The sequence below is a fragment of the Apteryx mantelli genome, chromosome 1 (assembly GCF_036417845.1).
Source record: "Apteryx mantelli isolate bAptMan1 chromosome 1, bAptMan1.hap1, whole genome shotgun sequence".
Taxonomy (NCBI): domain Eukaryota; kingdom Metazoa; phylum Chordata; class Aves; order Apterygiformes; family Apterygidae; genus Apteryx; species Apteryx mantelli.
In genome coordinates this window covers 75,604,474-75,622,487 of record NC_089978.1, presented here as the reverse complement: position 1 = coordinate 75,622,487, position 18,014 = coordinate 75,604,474, and the positions used below count along the sequence as shown (strand labels likewise).

At 36.2% G+C, this 18,014-nt stretch overlaps 1 protein-coding gene across 5 annotated transcripts in view; it reads left to right on the top strand.

Annotated features, from left to right (window-relative positions):
• The window catches only part of TFDP1 (transcription factor Dp-1), a 47,125-nt gene that overhangs the window by 3,538 nt on the left and 25,573 nt on the right, over window positions 1–18,014 (top strand). For all 5 annotated transcript variants that reach the window (XM_067295539.1, XM_067295549.1, XM_067295535.1 and 2 more), the window contains exon 3: window positions 11,258–11,324. In XM_067295539.1, coding sequence (XP_067151640.1) covers window positions 11,258–11,324 — 67 coding nt within the window. The remainder of the gene's footprint in view (window positions 1–11,257; window positions 11,325–18,014) is intronic.

Here is an 18,014-nt window from a genome sequence, read left to right as displayed (position 1 = left end):
CTAATTGGTGTAACAATTTTTGATTTTCAGAAGGGAAAATAAGAATGATTCTGGTAATTGTCCAAAGTCCAAGTTCATTCCATAGTGAAATGGTGGAATTATTCATAATAGAGAAGATGTCACTAAATTTCTAGGCACTGAGTCCGCAGAGACCTGCACCACTGTAAGTTTAAACATTCTGACATGGAAACACTGACATGATTAATGGCTCATGGTTTTGCCATGTCACCTATCAAGTGGAGTAACCGACTGTAAGATACAGTGGTGAAGGAGATGGCACAGTCAGGAGTTGGTGAATGCCCCACCCCTTCCTTCCCTTTTTCCCAACAAGGCTGAAATGACTAGTCTGTGGTAACGGTTGTGTTGCTGTGATGCTAAGTCTGGGCTTCAGATGGCATTTACGTGACCAAGTGGCTTCCGTGTGCTCCAGCCTGGGAACACAGGCTCAGTGTACCTGCCACGCTTACTCCATGCTGCTGGGTCTAGTGCTAGCTCTAGTGACTGATGAAGCAGACAACTCTGCAGGAGGGGAAGGTGTGGAGCCAGGGCATGACAAGATAAGTCTTCTCTCTTGTGCCTCCCCCTCCACACACACACCTGCCGCAGGAAGGCACATTTCTTTTCCTTTTGTTGATCACTTCAGCTCTTTTTTCCTCTTTATAAAAACTACAGTTTGAAAGGGCCTGTTTTAAAAGTTAAATACTCATAGAAGTTTGCAGATTGAGAACTTACTGGATTACTTGAACAAATAGGGAGCATGATAGAGAATGCTGGCAAATCAATTATTTGTTTTTAAAAATGACTAAATAACTACAAAAGTACTGATCAGGTGTGCTGGCAAGATAGTATTTATAAGCTGTTTGACCAAATCTAAATTCTGCTAAATACTAATTTAATATGTATCCCTTTAAAGCTTTTCAGAGTGTATGTTAAAGAGAAAATAACTAACACAGTACAGATTTTTGGCAAAATATTTTCATTTCCTCTGACATGGTCCAAAAACTATTAGGAAAAAAAAAAGATAGATACTTTCATATCTAGCATCTTAATTAAGAACCTGAAGGTGAAGTTGAAAAGTGTAGTCACAACTAATGTTGCAGTTGGATAAACTGAAAAATACTAGTGAAGAAAAGAAATACTAGTAGCTTGTGAAAGCTAAAGTCTCTGTATACGAATCAAAAAATTTTTTTCAGAAAACTGTGGGTTACATCATATAAGGACTAGGGGATCTGGAAAGCAGTAAATGGTTAAAAAAAAGAAAAAAGCAAAGGCAAACTCATTTTCAATGTGATCTGGTAGCAGTAATGAGCACAGTTACTGCTCATTTTCTGCATGTGAGCATTATGTAGTGTGGTGAAGCAGTTCTAGCAAAATCAGGCAGATTGGTTGTGGAATATCACATTCAGTTCAGAAGGGCTTGTTACTACAAAGACTACTTTGGTTGTAGTTCAAAGAAACTGATAGAAATGTGCATGGAAGAGAGAACACGTCGCAGTTCTGAAGAATGTGTGCAGCTTGGAGACAGGATCATTCTATTGCCTGTCAGAGACTGAGTGACAGATTGTGGTCAGTCAGGGTTGGTAGAGTTGGGTACAATTTAACATGTACGTTTGCACTGTGCATGTCTTCTGTGAGCATAGTGAGTACAATGGGTGGGAAGCCTCTTGGACTGAGGCAAAGTTAGAGTCAATCACACATAGAGAATCTCCAGAAACTCCAGTTTAGTCAGCATTCCTCTTTCTGGTTAATCAGTGTTATTTTCTAAGATTCTGCTGAGTCTACTCGGCTATAGACTCTTCCATTGCTTACAGTTCTGTCACCTTCCGGGCAGGAGCCAGAGGTGCCAAATATAACAGTGTCCTCAGCTGACTTGTGCTGCTCACTGGATTCATGCAATAAAATAATAAAATTTTTTGGGGGCTACAGTTCCCTGAGGGAAATGGTGATGTGTCCATCCTTGGGATACTTAAAACCAGGCAGGGTGCAATACTGATAGAAGAAGCAGGAATTACTATAGCAAGAAAGTAAATTAGGTAACTTATGGGTGGTTTTGTCTTCAAACTCCCAGTATGAGACTGAGGACTAGTTGCTGGTCAGTTTTATATTCAGTTAGATATTAGAATTCTCTGAAAATTAGGAAGGTAAATATTTCCAGTATCAATGGTTAATATACCCTCCTCCACTAATTTAACAGTTTTTAAACTGTAGCTGAAGATTAAACGTGTGGCATGATCCGGGTTCTCCTTTCAGTTATTTCTGTTGCAAATGAACTGTTGAGGCCTCCAAAGCAGCCATAAAGAGAAGCTTGTTGCTCTTTGCTTTAAGACCCATTTTTATATAGAAGAGAAGAGTTAGGAGTCACCTTCAGGGTCTGGAGCTATTAGAGAAGATAGTCCAATCTGTGGTAGTACAGCGAGTTCTGGGAAAAAAGGGGCTAGGCAAAAGGAATTAGTAAGATTCCTTCTGTTCTCAAAAATTGTATATATAATAGTTTCTTTATGTAGCAGCAGTTGTTTATGATTATTTCAGTTGTTCACCATTATCTCATGGACTGCTTCCAGTCATAGAAAAGAATTTTGTCATGAAGAATATGCAATTGAAAACTAATTTGGTATTTCACAAACTTTTTGTACTGACGTGCCATTGTTAGCCTTCAGAATGTCTCCCAAACTCAAATACCTTTCTTGAGAGCTCTTCATTGGAAAGTTCATACATTCTACTTTTTCATAGGTTGCCTTATAGTGATGTTAGTTTTGGAACCACTGGTTCTAAAATTAGATTTTTTTTTTCAAATTTCATGTTTTGTTTTACTGTCATCTTTTTCTTGAATTAGTTTATGACTGATTTTTCTCTTGATCTCTAGCTTGCATGGCTGTAATAAATCTTAAGATATCTTCTCAGTATTTCATGGTGCTTTCATTTGTGTCGTTCAACACTAGATATGTCCTCTGCATCTAAATTTGCAAAGGGAGCTCTGTGCACATTTGTAAATTCTGAGGACATCATGTAAGAAGTTCTACCTGCACAAAGTTCAGCACCTGATTTAATGTTACTGTTTAAGAGATCTAAAGATGTAGGGATTAAGGTTGTTTGGTTTTTTATTTTAATTGAGTGATCAGAAAATGTTTGGGTACATGGTTTCATCTAATCAATTTACTGAGCAGAATACTTACAAAAGAACAACAGCAAAATCACCCTTACATGTTCAGTAGGTCTGTTTCTTTCCCCAAATTTAGTAGATCTGTGCTGCTGTACAGTAAATTTCACCAATACAATCCAAAAGTTGTACTTTGATAGTTTTCATATGGTGCTTTTATATCAACCTCAGGCAATTCTTTATGATCTTAAAGGGTTGCATTTGGTATACATTTTTTGAAAAAAGAGATACTAATGGAAGCAGGAGAAAGATGTGTTTGGGAACTTTTTTTACATGATGCACTTTTAATGGTTAGATAGTATTGAAAGGTCTTCAAAAACATTTTTCAAACTTTTTAAAATATTAGCTGGTTTCTCCTTTTATGTATTTTTTGGTTATGTACTGGGAGATTCAATAAAGATGGACTAGAGAAGTTGAATCCTTAGTGGAGCTCAAGTGTTTCGTTCACCTTTTCTGACATCATTTTAGTTCAGTGACTTTTAAGTAGCTTGAATTATTTTTATTTGCTTTTAGTCATTCCTCACATATTCAGAAATTTATGAATTGATCAATTAATATTATGAAGTTAAGTCTTCTGGGAAGAATATCTCAATTTGGGATTTCAAAGATTAAAATTTTCTTAAATATGTTTTTTAGAAGGGGGCAGAGGTAAAATAATCTTAAAGATCTCCTTTTTACATTATAAATAACACAATAAGAGCGTGTCTCATTTTTTGTGTTGGTTCATATTTAAAAGACACAGAAAATAGCAACTCAGAAGTTACCTGTCAGCTTGGTAATTTATTTGTGTAATTTAAGTCTTTTCCTATAGCCTTTGTGTGTTTAATTTCTGTAGGTATTGTATGTTTTAGTTTATGGTAGTGGCTGTTTATAGATAGATATCTGTAGTTTTACTGAGTAAATACGGTGCGTGCTGATGACTTAAAATGATAAACAAAATACCAGCTTTTAATAGTTCAGTTACAGTAGGGATCTTAATGTATCACTTATTTAGCGATTATATTTGCTTGACTGAATATCACTCAGTGGAGATTTATTGTGGCTGGTTAGGATTAGTGGGAGGAAAAATGGGCCAATCTTTGCTAAACATTCTGTACATTGAAGTTGTTCTCAGGCTGATAGTGGACAACTTGATTTTAAAGGTTGACAATGGTCCATATACCCCCAAATGTTGTGTTGCATTACTCTACATTTGATAGGTGTCGCAGTATCACATTAGTAATACAGACTTATTTGAAAATAAAATTGTGGGCTGCTGTAGTCTTTTAATACACTGATGAGGAGATTAGTGAGGCAAATGACTTTGGGATGAATCTTGTTTAATGTTATTTGTTGAAGTCTACTGTGGTTAAGATGCTGTTGAACAAACTGCTCTAAAGATTTGGTTGGAAAAACAACAGTCTACTAGGGTCAAATCTAGGATAGTCAGCACCAGGAGCTAGTTGTGGAAATGGCTGCTGCTTGTTTGTTTACATGATTATTTAGTTCAGGAGGACACAGCTGATTGATTTTTTTTTTTTTTTCTTATTAATTCAGCTGGTAGAAGTGGCAAGCCAGTGATTTGAGTATGAGGTTCCTAAGGTGAATATGACCAAAGTTGCTTCCTTCCTGTAACTTTGCAGTTAGTTTTGGGGAATGCCAACTTCAAAGTGTGCAAGGATCATATCAGTTGGAGTTCAATTATTGCGAAAGACTGGTATTTGTAAGAAACAACCCAATATAATGAATTTAACTCCAATCAAGTTTGTGAATCTGTGTGGCTACTTAAACTGGACCACTATTTGACTCATCTTCAAAGTGAATTTTTCATGTAATCTTTGTTGAATTCTAGGTGCGTTACTCTGCTTAGAAAAATAACCAAAAAAGCTAATGGTCTTGACGTACTGAACAAGATTGCAAGTGTCATTTTGTATATACTCGGTGTCTGAGGTACATGCATTAGCAGCAGAGCCTGTATGGAGAGCAAAGATTGACAGTGCTTAACTGAGGTACTGTTCTACATTTAGTTTTTATCTTCACAATTTTCTGTGTGATCCAGATCTTTTAATGTGTAGTGTTTTGACTTTGGCCTGCTAGCTAAGGTGCTAATAAGTCAATTTACTTTTGGGGAAGCTTATTTCAATGGTATAGCTCCTTGCAGAGTGTTTGACAAATACACTGGTCTTCACAGTGCTGCTGTGAACTGAGGATGATCCCTGTTTTGGAAACAGGCAATGGAAGCACAGACAGTAAAATAACGCATCTGAGAATTTTGCAGATTCAGACTTCCGTAACCTGACTTTAAAAGTTCTTTTATGTAACTTTATACAGTAGGGCATAGTTCTCGCTACTTCATTTGCAAAATGCAATTCAAATATTTTCAATTTAAGACCCTCCTTTCCCTTACTGCAGTCCTCAACCTTACTCCTTAATTGCCTTTTAATTTCTGTGAAAAATGAATTGGGTGTCCCATAAAAATAGTCTCCTGCATTTACATGATGATTCATTCCCAGAGCATGTTTGCTCTGGTCCCTGAATGAGATGGGAGTCCAATGAAAAAAATAGTGTGTGATCATCTTGTTACAGATGACATCATGCATATGGATAGGTGTGGAAGAAAAATTAGGGTTGTTAAGCAACCTTGTTTCTAACACTTACGAGCCTTTCTCTACTTCATAGCCATGCTAATTTTCCGTTTATTTCTTTGTAGCTTCCTGATATGAAAATGAGGCAAACCAAAAAAAAAAATACATTGTCAGTGAAGTGGCACATAATAAAACTGCATGTGATAGGGCCTTTACATTTATTGCCTATTCTTAAAAGGTAAAATCCTAGGAATTGTTATTCTCTGTGGATCAAATTAAGGTGAAGCTTGCATGAGATGTGTGCGTTTTTGCTAGCTGGCTTTGCAAATGCCTGCAGACAACAGAGGCATCTTCCTTGACAGGCTCTGGGAAGGAATATACTCTAGTGGAAATACGTTTCCTTTCAGATTTCCCCATTTCCCGGTTCTGTCTTTACTACTCCTTACCTGATTAATCTTCTCAATCTGGTCCCAGCTTATTTACCTTGTCAGTCCTAGTTTAATTTAGAATAGATTGTATTCTTCTTCCCAGTTCCCACGTTCTGCCCATCTCCATACAGGATCTGATCTTGTCCAATTAAAGCTCTCTCTTAAGTTCTCACCGGTTCTTTTTCCTCTGCTTCACTGACTCCCAGTTTTTCTGCCTCAACTCATCTGTCATCTTCTATCTGATTTTTTTCTGGCTCATTCCAGAGCTGATTTCTTTCCCAGCCAGTCCCAATATTCCCCACTTGTTTTTCTGTCTGTCCCATTCTGACTCCCATTCTTTAAGCAGCATTATGTATTTGGCACCCAGTTTTCTTGTTTTGTTGTCAATCCCAGTCCTGTTCCTCATTCTAGTGAGTTTAATCTGCTATTAACAACTGAACATTTCTATTGAATTAAATACCTTTTGGCAAATACCTCTGTTTCTTCCAACTTTTTTTTTTCTTCTTCCCCAAGCTCTTTCTCAAGAAATATAATTAAAATGAGCTCGTTACCTAGAAGCCAGACAGAAAAGGTATTTCTGTGGCAAAAAAGCAGTCTTCTGTTCCCCACGTTTACTTATCCCAGAGAAGTATGGAGATCTTCCTCTCAGCTTAAACCTGATAGACATAGCACATGTACTTGTTAAGTCTTGTTTTAGCCAAACTTCTGCACTTGGTCACACTTTTCATGGGTTCTTTGTCTGTGAATCCAATTTCAGCTTCCATCTTTTCTGTTTAATTTAAAGATTTAGTGAATAATTTTATGCCAGTTTTTATTAAGAAATTGAGCTCTAAGTTTGGAAAGCTGAGGAAGAAATGATACTTTTCTTGTAAGGGTGTTGAGTTTCTAGTGCATAACTACAAAGATTACAGAAATTAGCTTGTTAGCAAGATAATAAATTATTCTGTGACAGTCTGCACTAAGGGATGATTTTTTTTAATGTAAGTGAAATTCTCTATATTTTTAGTAAAGTTTGTTTCAGATTAGCTTTAGTACCAGCAAAAAGGTATTTCCCAGTTGACTGTCAGGCTGAGACCACTTGTAGTTTTTCAACTTTTGCTTGAAAACAAAACAAAAATAGACTTTCCAGTCCTTATGACTGCTGGTGATCTCATAGGAGGCCAAAGCTAACTTAGCTGAATTTTTGCTGGTTTAGCCTGTCAGTCAGTTTCTTTTCCCTAGAACTTCTGAAGAATCTGATGAGACAGAGTCTAAGTGGTGGGTTGGGGTAACGACTCCAGCATGGGTTCTGCAGCTACAGTTCTCAAATTTACTAATTTGTCCAAGGGTTTTTAACCTTCTCCTTCTGATCTGTGGAAGGAAGATCAAAGTTTATATTCATGCTTTAAGTTACTATAGCTTAGATGCTGTATGAAGTGTTAAAAGCTTTTTTTTTTTTTCCCCAATCATTGTCCATTTTGTTCAAATGCGGAAAGGACAAAGGCTGAAAAGATGTCGTATTTTCCTATATCTGTTGTTACCCATTTAGGAGACTAGGGTTATTTTATATAGCCGTACAGAAGCATATATAGCCAACATGTCTCTCTGAAGAGAAAACAGCTCTAAATTGTGAAGTTGCAGTCAGTTAATAAAGCTGAATCAGATGTTCAAAATCAAATGTTAAGGACGCGATATTATTTGAAGCAGCCTTGACATTGTCATCAAAGGAAGTAATGCATCTTGAAATTGAGGATCATGAGAAGATCATCAGAAAAAGGAGAATACAAAGAAATTACATTATCAGGTGGAAAAAAGTCAGAATACCTTGATACAAATTGATAGATAAGGCCTGAAAACTAAGTGCGTTTTCCCATCATAGAACAGAATTTCTTTCAAGTTTAAACCCTTCTTGTGGGAAGGTTACTTTTCCATTGGGGGGAAAAAAATTGAATAGTTCACTTTTTGGTTCAGTGTGAATCTGTGACTATGTAATTATACCTAATGGGAGCTATGGTCACATTTACCTCTAGGTTCTGTTTTCTTTCTTTCTTTTTGAGCACTGCTTTGTGCTAGATGCATCATGGAGGAGTAATCCTGGTCTCTCCTCCAAAACAACACGCCTTGAATAATAGGGGGAATTACTTTGAAATATATGCTAAGGGATTTCCTAGTAGCTCCATTTTAGAACAAAGATACCAGAATTTCATGTGGGATGGAAGTTTTGCTTTTCAGTTCTCTAGCCAAAAAGATTTTCAAAACTGTATTCCTGTCTTAAAGCTTGCATGTAACTTTGAAGAGACTCCACTAGTGACAAATTTTCACAACCTTAGAATCAAATAAGGTACCCAAAGTGTGCAGATACTGGGGCTGGAGTAACAGAATTTTCAACAGAAATTAATTTTCATTAAGAATAATAGCAGCTGGAGGTGCTATTTTCTATAGGATTTGATAGTATTCTTCCCAAGTAGTTTTCCTGGAGTTATTCGTAGGCATGCTCTCTCATGAGTGAGTTGAATTTTTAACTGCCAGAACTGAGCCTTCTAGCAAGACGCTGGTATGAACGATGGTAGAACTGTAACTTCTGTAGTCTTCATGAGTTTCCTGGTTTCTGAGAAGGTTGTTCTTAGTGTTCGATTATTGTTGTTCTCTGATTTTTTCCCAGTTGCATTCTATTGTTGATTGAAATGCAGTATTTTTCCTGAATGTTCTCTGGTTTGTCTGTGGCTTATGTAATTCCAGTCACACAAAAGGGTGGATCAGGGCATGCAGCACTAACCTGACCCTTTGTAGTGCTGGGATAGATTTGTTGTGTTTCTAGAGTTATATATTGTAGATTATGAAGAAGAAGAGCTAAAGCTCATCAGATGATTTGGTATTACAATTGTGGTAGTCGCTCAAGTACTGAAAAATAGAATAATTTTTTAGAAATGGTTTTATTGGAGACCATCCTAGTTAAGAAAAAAATTGTAAAATAGGAAGGGACCTATAAATAACTGATTACTGAATTAGCTAATTTGCTAATTACTGCATTAATAGCTATTTCAGTAATTACTTGCATTTGAGAATTGAGAACTTGAGAATAATGCTCACAGCTTCAATATTTGTGTTTGGATTATCACTATAACTGACACATGAACTCAATGCACATTTTCTTTTGCATATTAAACTGATGCATGGATTTAATAAATCAAAATTGTTAAATTCATGTGCTTTGAAATGAGACATGTTAAAGAATAAAACAGCCATTTTTCTGATGGTCCACAAATCGCAAACTCAAGACATTTCTTTTCGTTCTTGTTGGTATGTTTTTGATTCTTATGGAAAAGAATTGGCAGGAATCCTAGAGCATAAACCTGTTCTTTCTGCTGTTGAATAGAAACTGAAGCATTACATTTAAAAAATATATGACAATGAGATTGCACTTCCTGTGTGGTTTAACACTCTTGTGAAATTGAGGTAGTATAGGTATAATGTAATACTTAGCAAAAAATTATCTTTGTATAATACACTGGGTTCCAGTGTTCTGGAATGTCATATTGCCATGGAATGCAGCTCTAATAACACATTTGTATGTGATACTGATTTCACATTGAGTGCTTTCTTTCTTTGAAAGCATTTGCCAGCTAATAGAGTGATATAGTTTGTTGTAGTTCTGAATTGTGTGCAATGAAGAGTTAGGCTTATAAAAGTTCAGACGGCTGGGAATAGGCCACTGGAACTGTCGTTTGTTTAAGCGGACCTTTGAATCCCTACTGGGGGCAAGGCGGAGAGTAAGTAGTGTTTTTATACTGGTAAGTTGTATGTACTTGCAGTCTTATTAAAACAGGGCTATTCCATTACTTTTGAGGGAAAAAAATAGGAGAATAGAAGACAGAAATGCCACAAGCTCTTCATTTTACCCATCACTTCCTTTCTCTCCTTGGTTATGCTTTCTCTGTGACATCAGGTCCTCCTAGGACTCTGCCATGTCTTTACAGGCCACTGTTCTTTATGATTTCTTTAGCAAAGTTTCTCTTCTGCGTACTTCCCAGCCTGCTTTCAATACTCAGCCATCTTTTTTTCTCCTCTCCCCTTTCACTGAAGAGAGAAAAGTTTAGAAGGTTTCCCATTTTCTTGTATTCTTACCTTTCTTAAGAAATCATTGCTGTCATAAACCTGGGTCATAACAGCACCATAGCATCCCCTAGTGGCTCACTTATCTTGCAGAACTTCTGTCTCACCCGGCAAATTTTAAGCAGGGCTCTTCAGGTTGATTTTTAAGGGGAAAGCCTTGCTGTTGACTAATAGCAGGCCACTTAATTGTCTTTTGAAGATTCTCAGTAGCCTGCAAGATACCAGCTATGCACAAAATTTAGCTAGGAATTCCAGCTTCCATAATATGACATGCTAAACTATGGTAAGTACGAGTGTTGGCTCTCTTGCTGTTCCTTCTAAATGGAAGCAATACGTGTGTCCTGTGTTCATTATTCTTTCAGTACTGTTTTGTCTGGAAGTACCAATGAATTAGCGAATCCAATATTTTCTATCCAGAAATTAATAGTAATTTTTTTGAGTAACTTCCACTGTGAGCTTTCTCAAGGGATGGTGATTACTTTATATGTTTGTATATAATCCTATAGCTTTTTTATTTAAGAGCTTTAAATTCTGATTAAAAAAACTAAAAAACTCTCAAGCTGTTTCTTTTGTAATGCCATTTTTCTGATAAAAATGATTAAAGCCCTGTCTACCACCAGTGCTGTTTTTACTATAATGTTTAGCTTCTGTAGTAGGTAAATAGTATCTACACAGATAAAAGTGTAGTTACAGGTGTCAATGGTTCTTGTTAGAAGGGTTTTCAGCTATCTCTTAAAACAATGTGTGTGTACTATTAGAGCTTAGATTAGGACACAAAATAGCAAGGTAAAAGTGAAAGTATTTTCTCCTTGCTTTTTCAGAATATGGTATTTATAAGATCTGCAGATTTAAAAATTTGTCATATTTTGTGCCATAAACAGTGTGGTTTCATAGTGGCAGTGTTTTGAGGAAACCGGAGTGGTGGCAACAGAGTCTTTTGGTATGATTCATTCCATCTTTAACAACAAAAGGCTGTCAGTATTTGTAAATTTAATAAAAGTTACTTTCTTTAATAGGCTGGACTAATTGAAGCCAATGGAGAGCTTAAGGTGTTTATAGACCAAAACCTAAGTCCTGGAAAAGGTAAGAAAAAGATTTTTAGTAAGACTCCATATTTCTTGATTTTGTAGTTGTCCATATAGTTATTACTGCTTTTAAACTGCTTTCTTAGTATATTTTTTGTAGAGCTTTTCTTAAATTGTATTTTATGTACTCAGGCAAACAAACTCTAGATTTGCTATGGCTTATAATTGTCTTTAAACTGAGCGTGAAGTTTAGTGGCAGTTTAATTGTCGTCCAATGGTTTTCTTATTTGGGTAGCTGTGTTAAAGTATACAGGCAATGATGGTCCAAAACATCATTTGGATAAGTATGTTTCAGCATTTGGAAAAAAATGCAAGAGCTGCAACAGTTTAAAATATGTTATGACTATTTATATGATAGTGCATCCACGCTAGCACAAGCCTATCTGAGATAATATTATCTGTAGAACTCTTTTAGATTTGCAGATAATGGCTGTGCTTGTGCTATAGTGTAATGTAATCAAGCCTGTGGGCTATAAACTTCAATTTGATAGGCAAGCTCAAAAACTAAAAGTATCTAAACACTTGGGGAGTTATGTGCTGCATTTTACAATTAGCATAATTGGGGAAAAACCAGAAGCACACAATGTTCCAGTCACCTGCAGTTCCAGGCAGCTATGTCATATCATCTCTGATTATGCTTTATGTGAAAATTATTCTAATGGAAAAGCTGTTTCTGGAGTGAGACTCCAGAACTATTTTCTGATTTCCAGTTAAGTATATTCTTGCCAATTTATACGTTTTGCTTGTAATCCGGTGTTATTTTTCAGCTTAATAGGTCTTCTCTACTATGTTTATCTACTATTTAGAAATAAAAGTTGTATATCTTAATGATTTTTAGTTTGTCAGGCCAACCAGCTGTTTTCTTCTAGCTTCTTCATGTGATAGGCTCCTTTTCTCCTGGATTTTCTTTATAGGCAGTCTGTGAGACTGTTTGTCCACCTGTTTGTTCAACTTTCTTGAACACAGGTAACCAAAATTGTATATATGACTCCAGGTGAAGTGTTAGTCATATTTGTACAGAGGTACTAATAATTCTTCTGTGCAATGTTGTGTTTGTGGTTCACAGCCATCTCGCAATAGATTTGGTGAAATAGCCATTTTCCTTTGTTGTTGCTTCCAAGTGATGATGATCTGGTTTAGTCTTCTGTGTGACAGATGGTGTGCTTTGATGTTTGTACAAGTAGGCTGAAATTTTTTAGGACAGAGTCATCTTCTGCTTCTCATCTGATGCTCTCATAAACCTCAATGTTGACAAAGTTGTTGACTTTATGTACTATTGGATTACACTGGTGTACTGTAAGATTGACCTGGAGTCCGGTTCAGGGGAACTCCATTAGTGATATTGCTCTACCCTAATATCCCATTTCAGAAGAACTCACTTAAGCATTTCTCTTCACAGTTTGCAGAAGAACTTCTAATTTCTGTCGCCACCAATTTAACTAATAATTTTTGTATGTAGTGTAATATATCAAATATTTTATTGGAATCTCAATACACTTACGTCTGTGACATTCTCTTAAATAAAAATGTACATTCCTTTACAAAAGGAAACTGTCTGACTAATCTGCCATGATCTACCTTTGAAGGAGAAGGCACTGTGGCTTGAATAATTGTATTAACTGCAGAAGGGATGCTTGTTTGTGTCTGCTGGAAAGAACTTGCCATGCAAACAAGTCAGTACATTAATTTTTTTGATAACAGCCACAAGTTTCCTTCAGACCACTATCCATGCTTAGCTGTTCTAAAAGGCAGTAGAGACATGTAATCAAAGAGTGGTCCGCATGTATATTTGTAACACCTCCTCCCACCCCACCTCCTGAAACAAAAAAAAATATGCGAGTACAGACTTGATCCTTAACAGCTGTACCATTTTACCAACCCCTATGGACAGTAAAACTGATCGTTTGATAGGGCAGATATTTATGGAGACATTTCACGCCAATGTGTTTTACACTATGTATGAATTAAGTGTCTAAGCCCCTGTTATCAGCAATGGAGATCTATTCAACACAGATGGTGGAGTCTAGACAGTAAGAATTGGAAAAGTGAATCTTTTATGATTGCATAATTCTTAAAGCAAAACTGGGAAAAAACAGGGGCCAAGTTTCTTTGCTGTTAGAATTTCTAAAGTTAATTTCAGTGGTTAAATATTTTATTTTGGGCTTGCAACTCCTCTGTTTGAAAATCCAACTTTGTTCTTAATGTATACCATCACAAGTGACACAAGCAAACTAAGCTATCCTTAATCTCTGCGCATCATTACTTTCAGGAGAGTTTCTAAAGGTAATGGTCAGCAACTAATTCTTAATTCTGAGAAGAACCAGTGACTGTTTCTGTTAGCTTGATTACTTTACATTTCTTACCTCTAACTTGTCCTTGTTTTATATGCAGGCTTTGTAGTCTTAATCAGGATTTAACACAACAAATCTTTTTGTCACTAAAGTATTCAGATGTATATTGGAATTTATTCACTAAAGTGGTATTTGTTTTCCATTGTTACTTTTTTTTAAACAATTTTAAGTTTTTTGTGTAGACTTTAAAAGTTGGTATTTGAAATATAACTTGTATACACAAGATAGTATGTACTTTCTTAATAGTAGTTGTGTACATTAGGTATTACATAAGAAAATCTAGTGCTGTCTTACTAAGTCTGTGAAAGATTTCTTTTAATTTCGTGATGAAGAGGATTCAGTCCACAGTAATGGATCAAAAATGCAGGGTAAGCTTTCCATAGGGTATAGGGTTTTTTTTTTTAATACTTTTTAGGTATTTAATAAGGGTTCTTTTGAATTATCTTAATGACCAGAAGGTTAGAAATGCATCTGGTGTACTTCAAGAATGAGTTGAAGGAGGTCAGGAAGAAACCTTTCTGTTCTCCGGGGTCCATCACTGAAATGTCCCCCCCATCCCCCCACCCCATCAGCTTTGTATTTCATAAAATGAAGGAATCTTTTTTGAGAAATCACAAGTCAATCACAATGAGAGTTTGGGGAATGTACTGCTTTATTGATACTGGATAAGAACATAAGAAGTCCCCTACTGTGTTAGACCAGTGGTTTGCTTAGCCCAATCTGCTGTCCCCAATAACAGTAATGGGGGAAACTATTCAGGGAGAATGCATGAGCGTAGCTGCTTATTGTGGTACTTTCCCTTTGTACTCTCACAGCATTCAGGGTCTTTGGATTAGGAATATTAGACGGTGCCTTCCATCATCTTTGGGAATAGTCTGATTTTGAAAAGCTCAGCAGAGTAAGAATGCAACCTCAACATGAAATTCTTGACTGAATTCTGTTTCTATGTGTTGCTAGCTGGGTGTGAAAGGTATCTGGAGGAGCTCAGTTGTCAAAGAAATAAGGTTTTTAGGGACATCAAAGAGGACAAAAACAGACTTTGTTCACCCAGTCATAAGGGCATACTCCTAAAAATGTTTTGGGAGAGTAGGATCTTTTTCTTGAAATGATTCTGTAACAGTGTATCAGAGGTCTATAAGGTGAATATGAGACTTAGTGGAAGATGTATGAATCAAGTATCCCAGGTTAGCAGAGACTGACTTTTCTGGCCAAATCAGATTATGTAACATTTTTTTACAGCCTGAAGAACGGTGCAGCAACAGCAGTTGCTGCTTCAAGATGCAATTTACTTTAGGTCTAAACAGGTTAAATCCTGCCATATAGGTTGTTAGGCTGTTGTTTTTTTCCTAATATACATATATATGTAAAAGCTATTTATGAATATAATTTTAAAAAATACTATATGATGTAAAATTAATGTTTCCAAATGAAAAGTGACCAAAAATCTTCAGGCTATGATGTTGATAATCTTTTTAAAGAAATTTTCAGGGGTCAGGTTTGCAAGAGGTGTAAGATTTGATGTTGATCAAATTTTCGTACTGCAGATACCATTTCACACAAACTTTTGGAGCTGTTTCTATGCATTGTATTATAGGGTAGATCAGTTCAAAGCAAACTTGATCTGATTTAACATGGTATAGGAATGAATATGCACTCTTGAAGTAGTGCATGGGCTACCTTGACATAGGTACCTCATGTTACAAACTATCACTCACAAGGCTGAGATTGCTATTCACTGTCTTAAGAGTTTATACTAGTCTATAAAAAAGCAGAAAGTACTTTGAGAAAGTGTTTTCAAACCTTACATTCAGGTTCTTACAAGCTTAAGCAGATGACATTGGCCTCTGAGGCAACTAGAAGTTGCTCTGGAGTATCTACCATGTGAACTGAGTTATTAGGCCAAAGAACAGAGGAAAAGGTTGAGATGGTTTTTATTACCTGTCAGTAACTTGAAACCGAAAAAAGGTCTGTGATGATAATCTGAGTCATAGACATTCTTAAAGTCATCAAAATATATGATTGTTTTATCAATACAGAGTGTAAGCTTTGTAAAGGGTTTTGTTTTGTTTTGCTTTTTGAAATCATGATAGAACTTTGGAAGTTAGTGCTTCGGTTGAGACATCTGTACAGAGTATGTAAATTTGAAGAGAAGCCTTTCTAGTAAGATGTATATGTTTGAATTTGCCATTGAGTGCCTTACATGAGTGCCTTATTCACTGAATTATAAAAACAGTCATGATTTTATTACTGTGGCTTAAAAAAAAAAATTGCCAGGTGGTTTTATTTTTGTTAGCATTTTTTTTTCTTTTTTTAAGCCCTGTCAGCAAAGTTAAAACTAATAATCTGGTAGAATATTTTGAAATGGAGTGAGGAAAATTCTGTCTCCCAGATTTTGCATGCAGCGTTGTGGATTTTTACTGATATATAGCTGTATATATATATATAGCAGTTTCTGAACTGTGATGTCACTTACCTTTAAGATTCTTCTTTTCTTACTAGAAACACTGTTGTGGTTTTTTTTAGCACTTACATTATGGTAGGTGGTCCTCTCAGGACTTGATGCAAACATAAGTAATGTGTAAACTTCCCTATCACTAGCAATTACAGTGGTAGTAATATTTTTATTTTAATTTGATTAAATTGGAGTAATAAAACTTTTTAATGGGCAGACAAAACTGAAGGTTTTCGCTGTGTACCTTCAGAACAATTTTTCATAATTGTCAGTAAAAGGAATAATTATGAGCTAAAGAAAGTGTTTTGTTTGGTGATTGTTGTCAGTTATCCACACCTTTTGGAATAGCTTGAAAATGGACTGCTGTAAATTTTTTACCTACGCTAGCAGAAATCTGGGACCTGCAAATAGAAAAGGGGACATCATTCGTCTTGCTTAGTGGTTATGTTGAACGACCTCTTGCTCAAAAGGTCCAAAAGCTGTAGAATCTGCGATAGAGAGGGTATGTTAGGGAAGCATCTCTTTATGCAAGTGCTGCCCTTGTATTCGTTCCCTCATCATCCACTACTGTCAGAAAGAGGTTACCAGCCTAGACAGTCTTTTTATTTGAGCTAGTGTGGACATTCTTACAGTGTAATTTGCTTTGGAGAGACTGTTCAAAATCATGAACTCCAGATTGATTTTTTTGTTGTTGTTTTTTTTAAACAGGGATTGACTTTATTTGGTTTAAGAGGAAAAAGTAGTAAAAATACTGTTCAGTTTACAACATTTGGTTTGAATAATGCATGTGAATTTGAGTAAATTGTTCCTGGAGATGTAACACCGTTTGAGAAAGTGCTCTAGAAAATGAAATTTTTCTTCAAAAACATCTTCAGTATGGAATAAGAAGTGTCTTTTTTTTTTATGTGTAGTAGAGATGAGTTGAAAGCTTGTGCATAAGATACTTTAGAAAAAGCTGAGTGCAAGTTCACCTACGTTCTCAGGTACTGTTGTGCATTTCCACTAATGGAATGTAACACCCAGGCATTTAGCTGTGAAACTACAAAAAAAAGCAGTGTTAGCTGGAGTTGCTCAAGCAAGCTGCAAATTTTTCCCTTGTGTTAGGGTGACACCATTAGCTCTGCTCACCTGAGGAAGATTGTCTCTGCCTACTTTTGTTCCTTTACCACAGAGAATTTAGTCCGCAAGGCTAATTCTCAAAGTTAAATCTCAGAAAAGCAGTAATCCAGTGACACACCAAATGATATTGCCTCAGATCAGACAGAGTTTTATATGGATTCCCAGATCTTATGAAGGATTTAGCAAATGTACAATTAATTTATCTTCTTGATGCAGATGCATATTTTGAGAGAAATTTTTTTACTATCCAAGTATTTCCCAGTCCTTGAATGAGGAAATATAAGTAATACAGGTTTTTAGTATGTTTGGCTTCAGGGTGCTCCTGTTGAAAATCTCTAATTTCTCCTGGAAGTCCTGTCTTTAAGGACGTGAGGCATGGCTAGCTGTTTGTATCTTGGTACAGCTTTCCTCTTAAGAACAATGTTTGCTTTGAGGCTAATGCCAATAGTATCTGAATTTCTAGTCTGGTGGAGTTTGGGGCCACAAATCCACAGATTTGGTCTAGAGTGTTTGATTTAGTTCAAGTATCAGTGTGAAAGGTTTTGGTGTACTTGGAATAACCAACAAGTTAGTTTTCTGGTATAAGCCTGTTCAGGAGAGAAGCAGCACTATAACATACAGAGAGTGCCCTGAGAAGGGAGGAAGAGATGGTGGCAGCACATTTCTTTCAGGAATTCCTGTGCAGTGCCAAGGTATTTTCTAGTGTGCAGCTTTGCTAGTGACTCTGGTAGCAAGTGATATGTGCAGCAATAGATAGCTGTATATC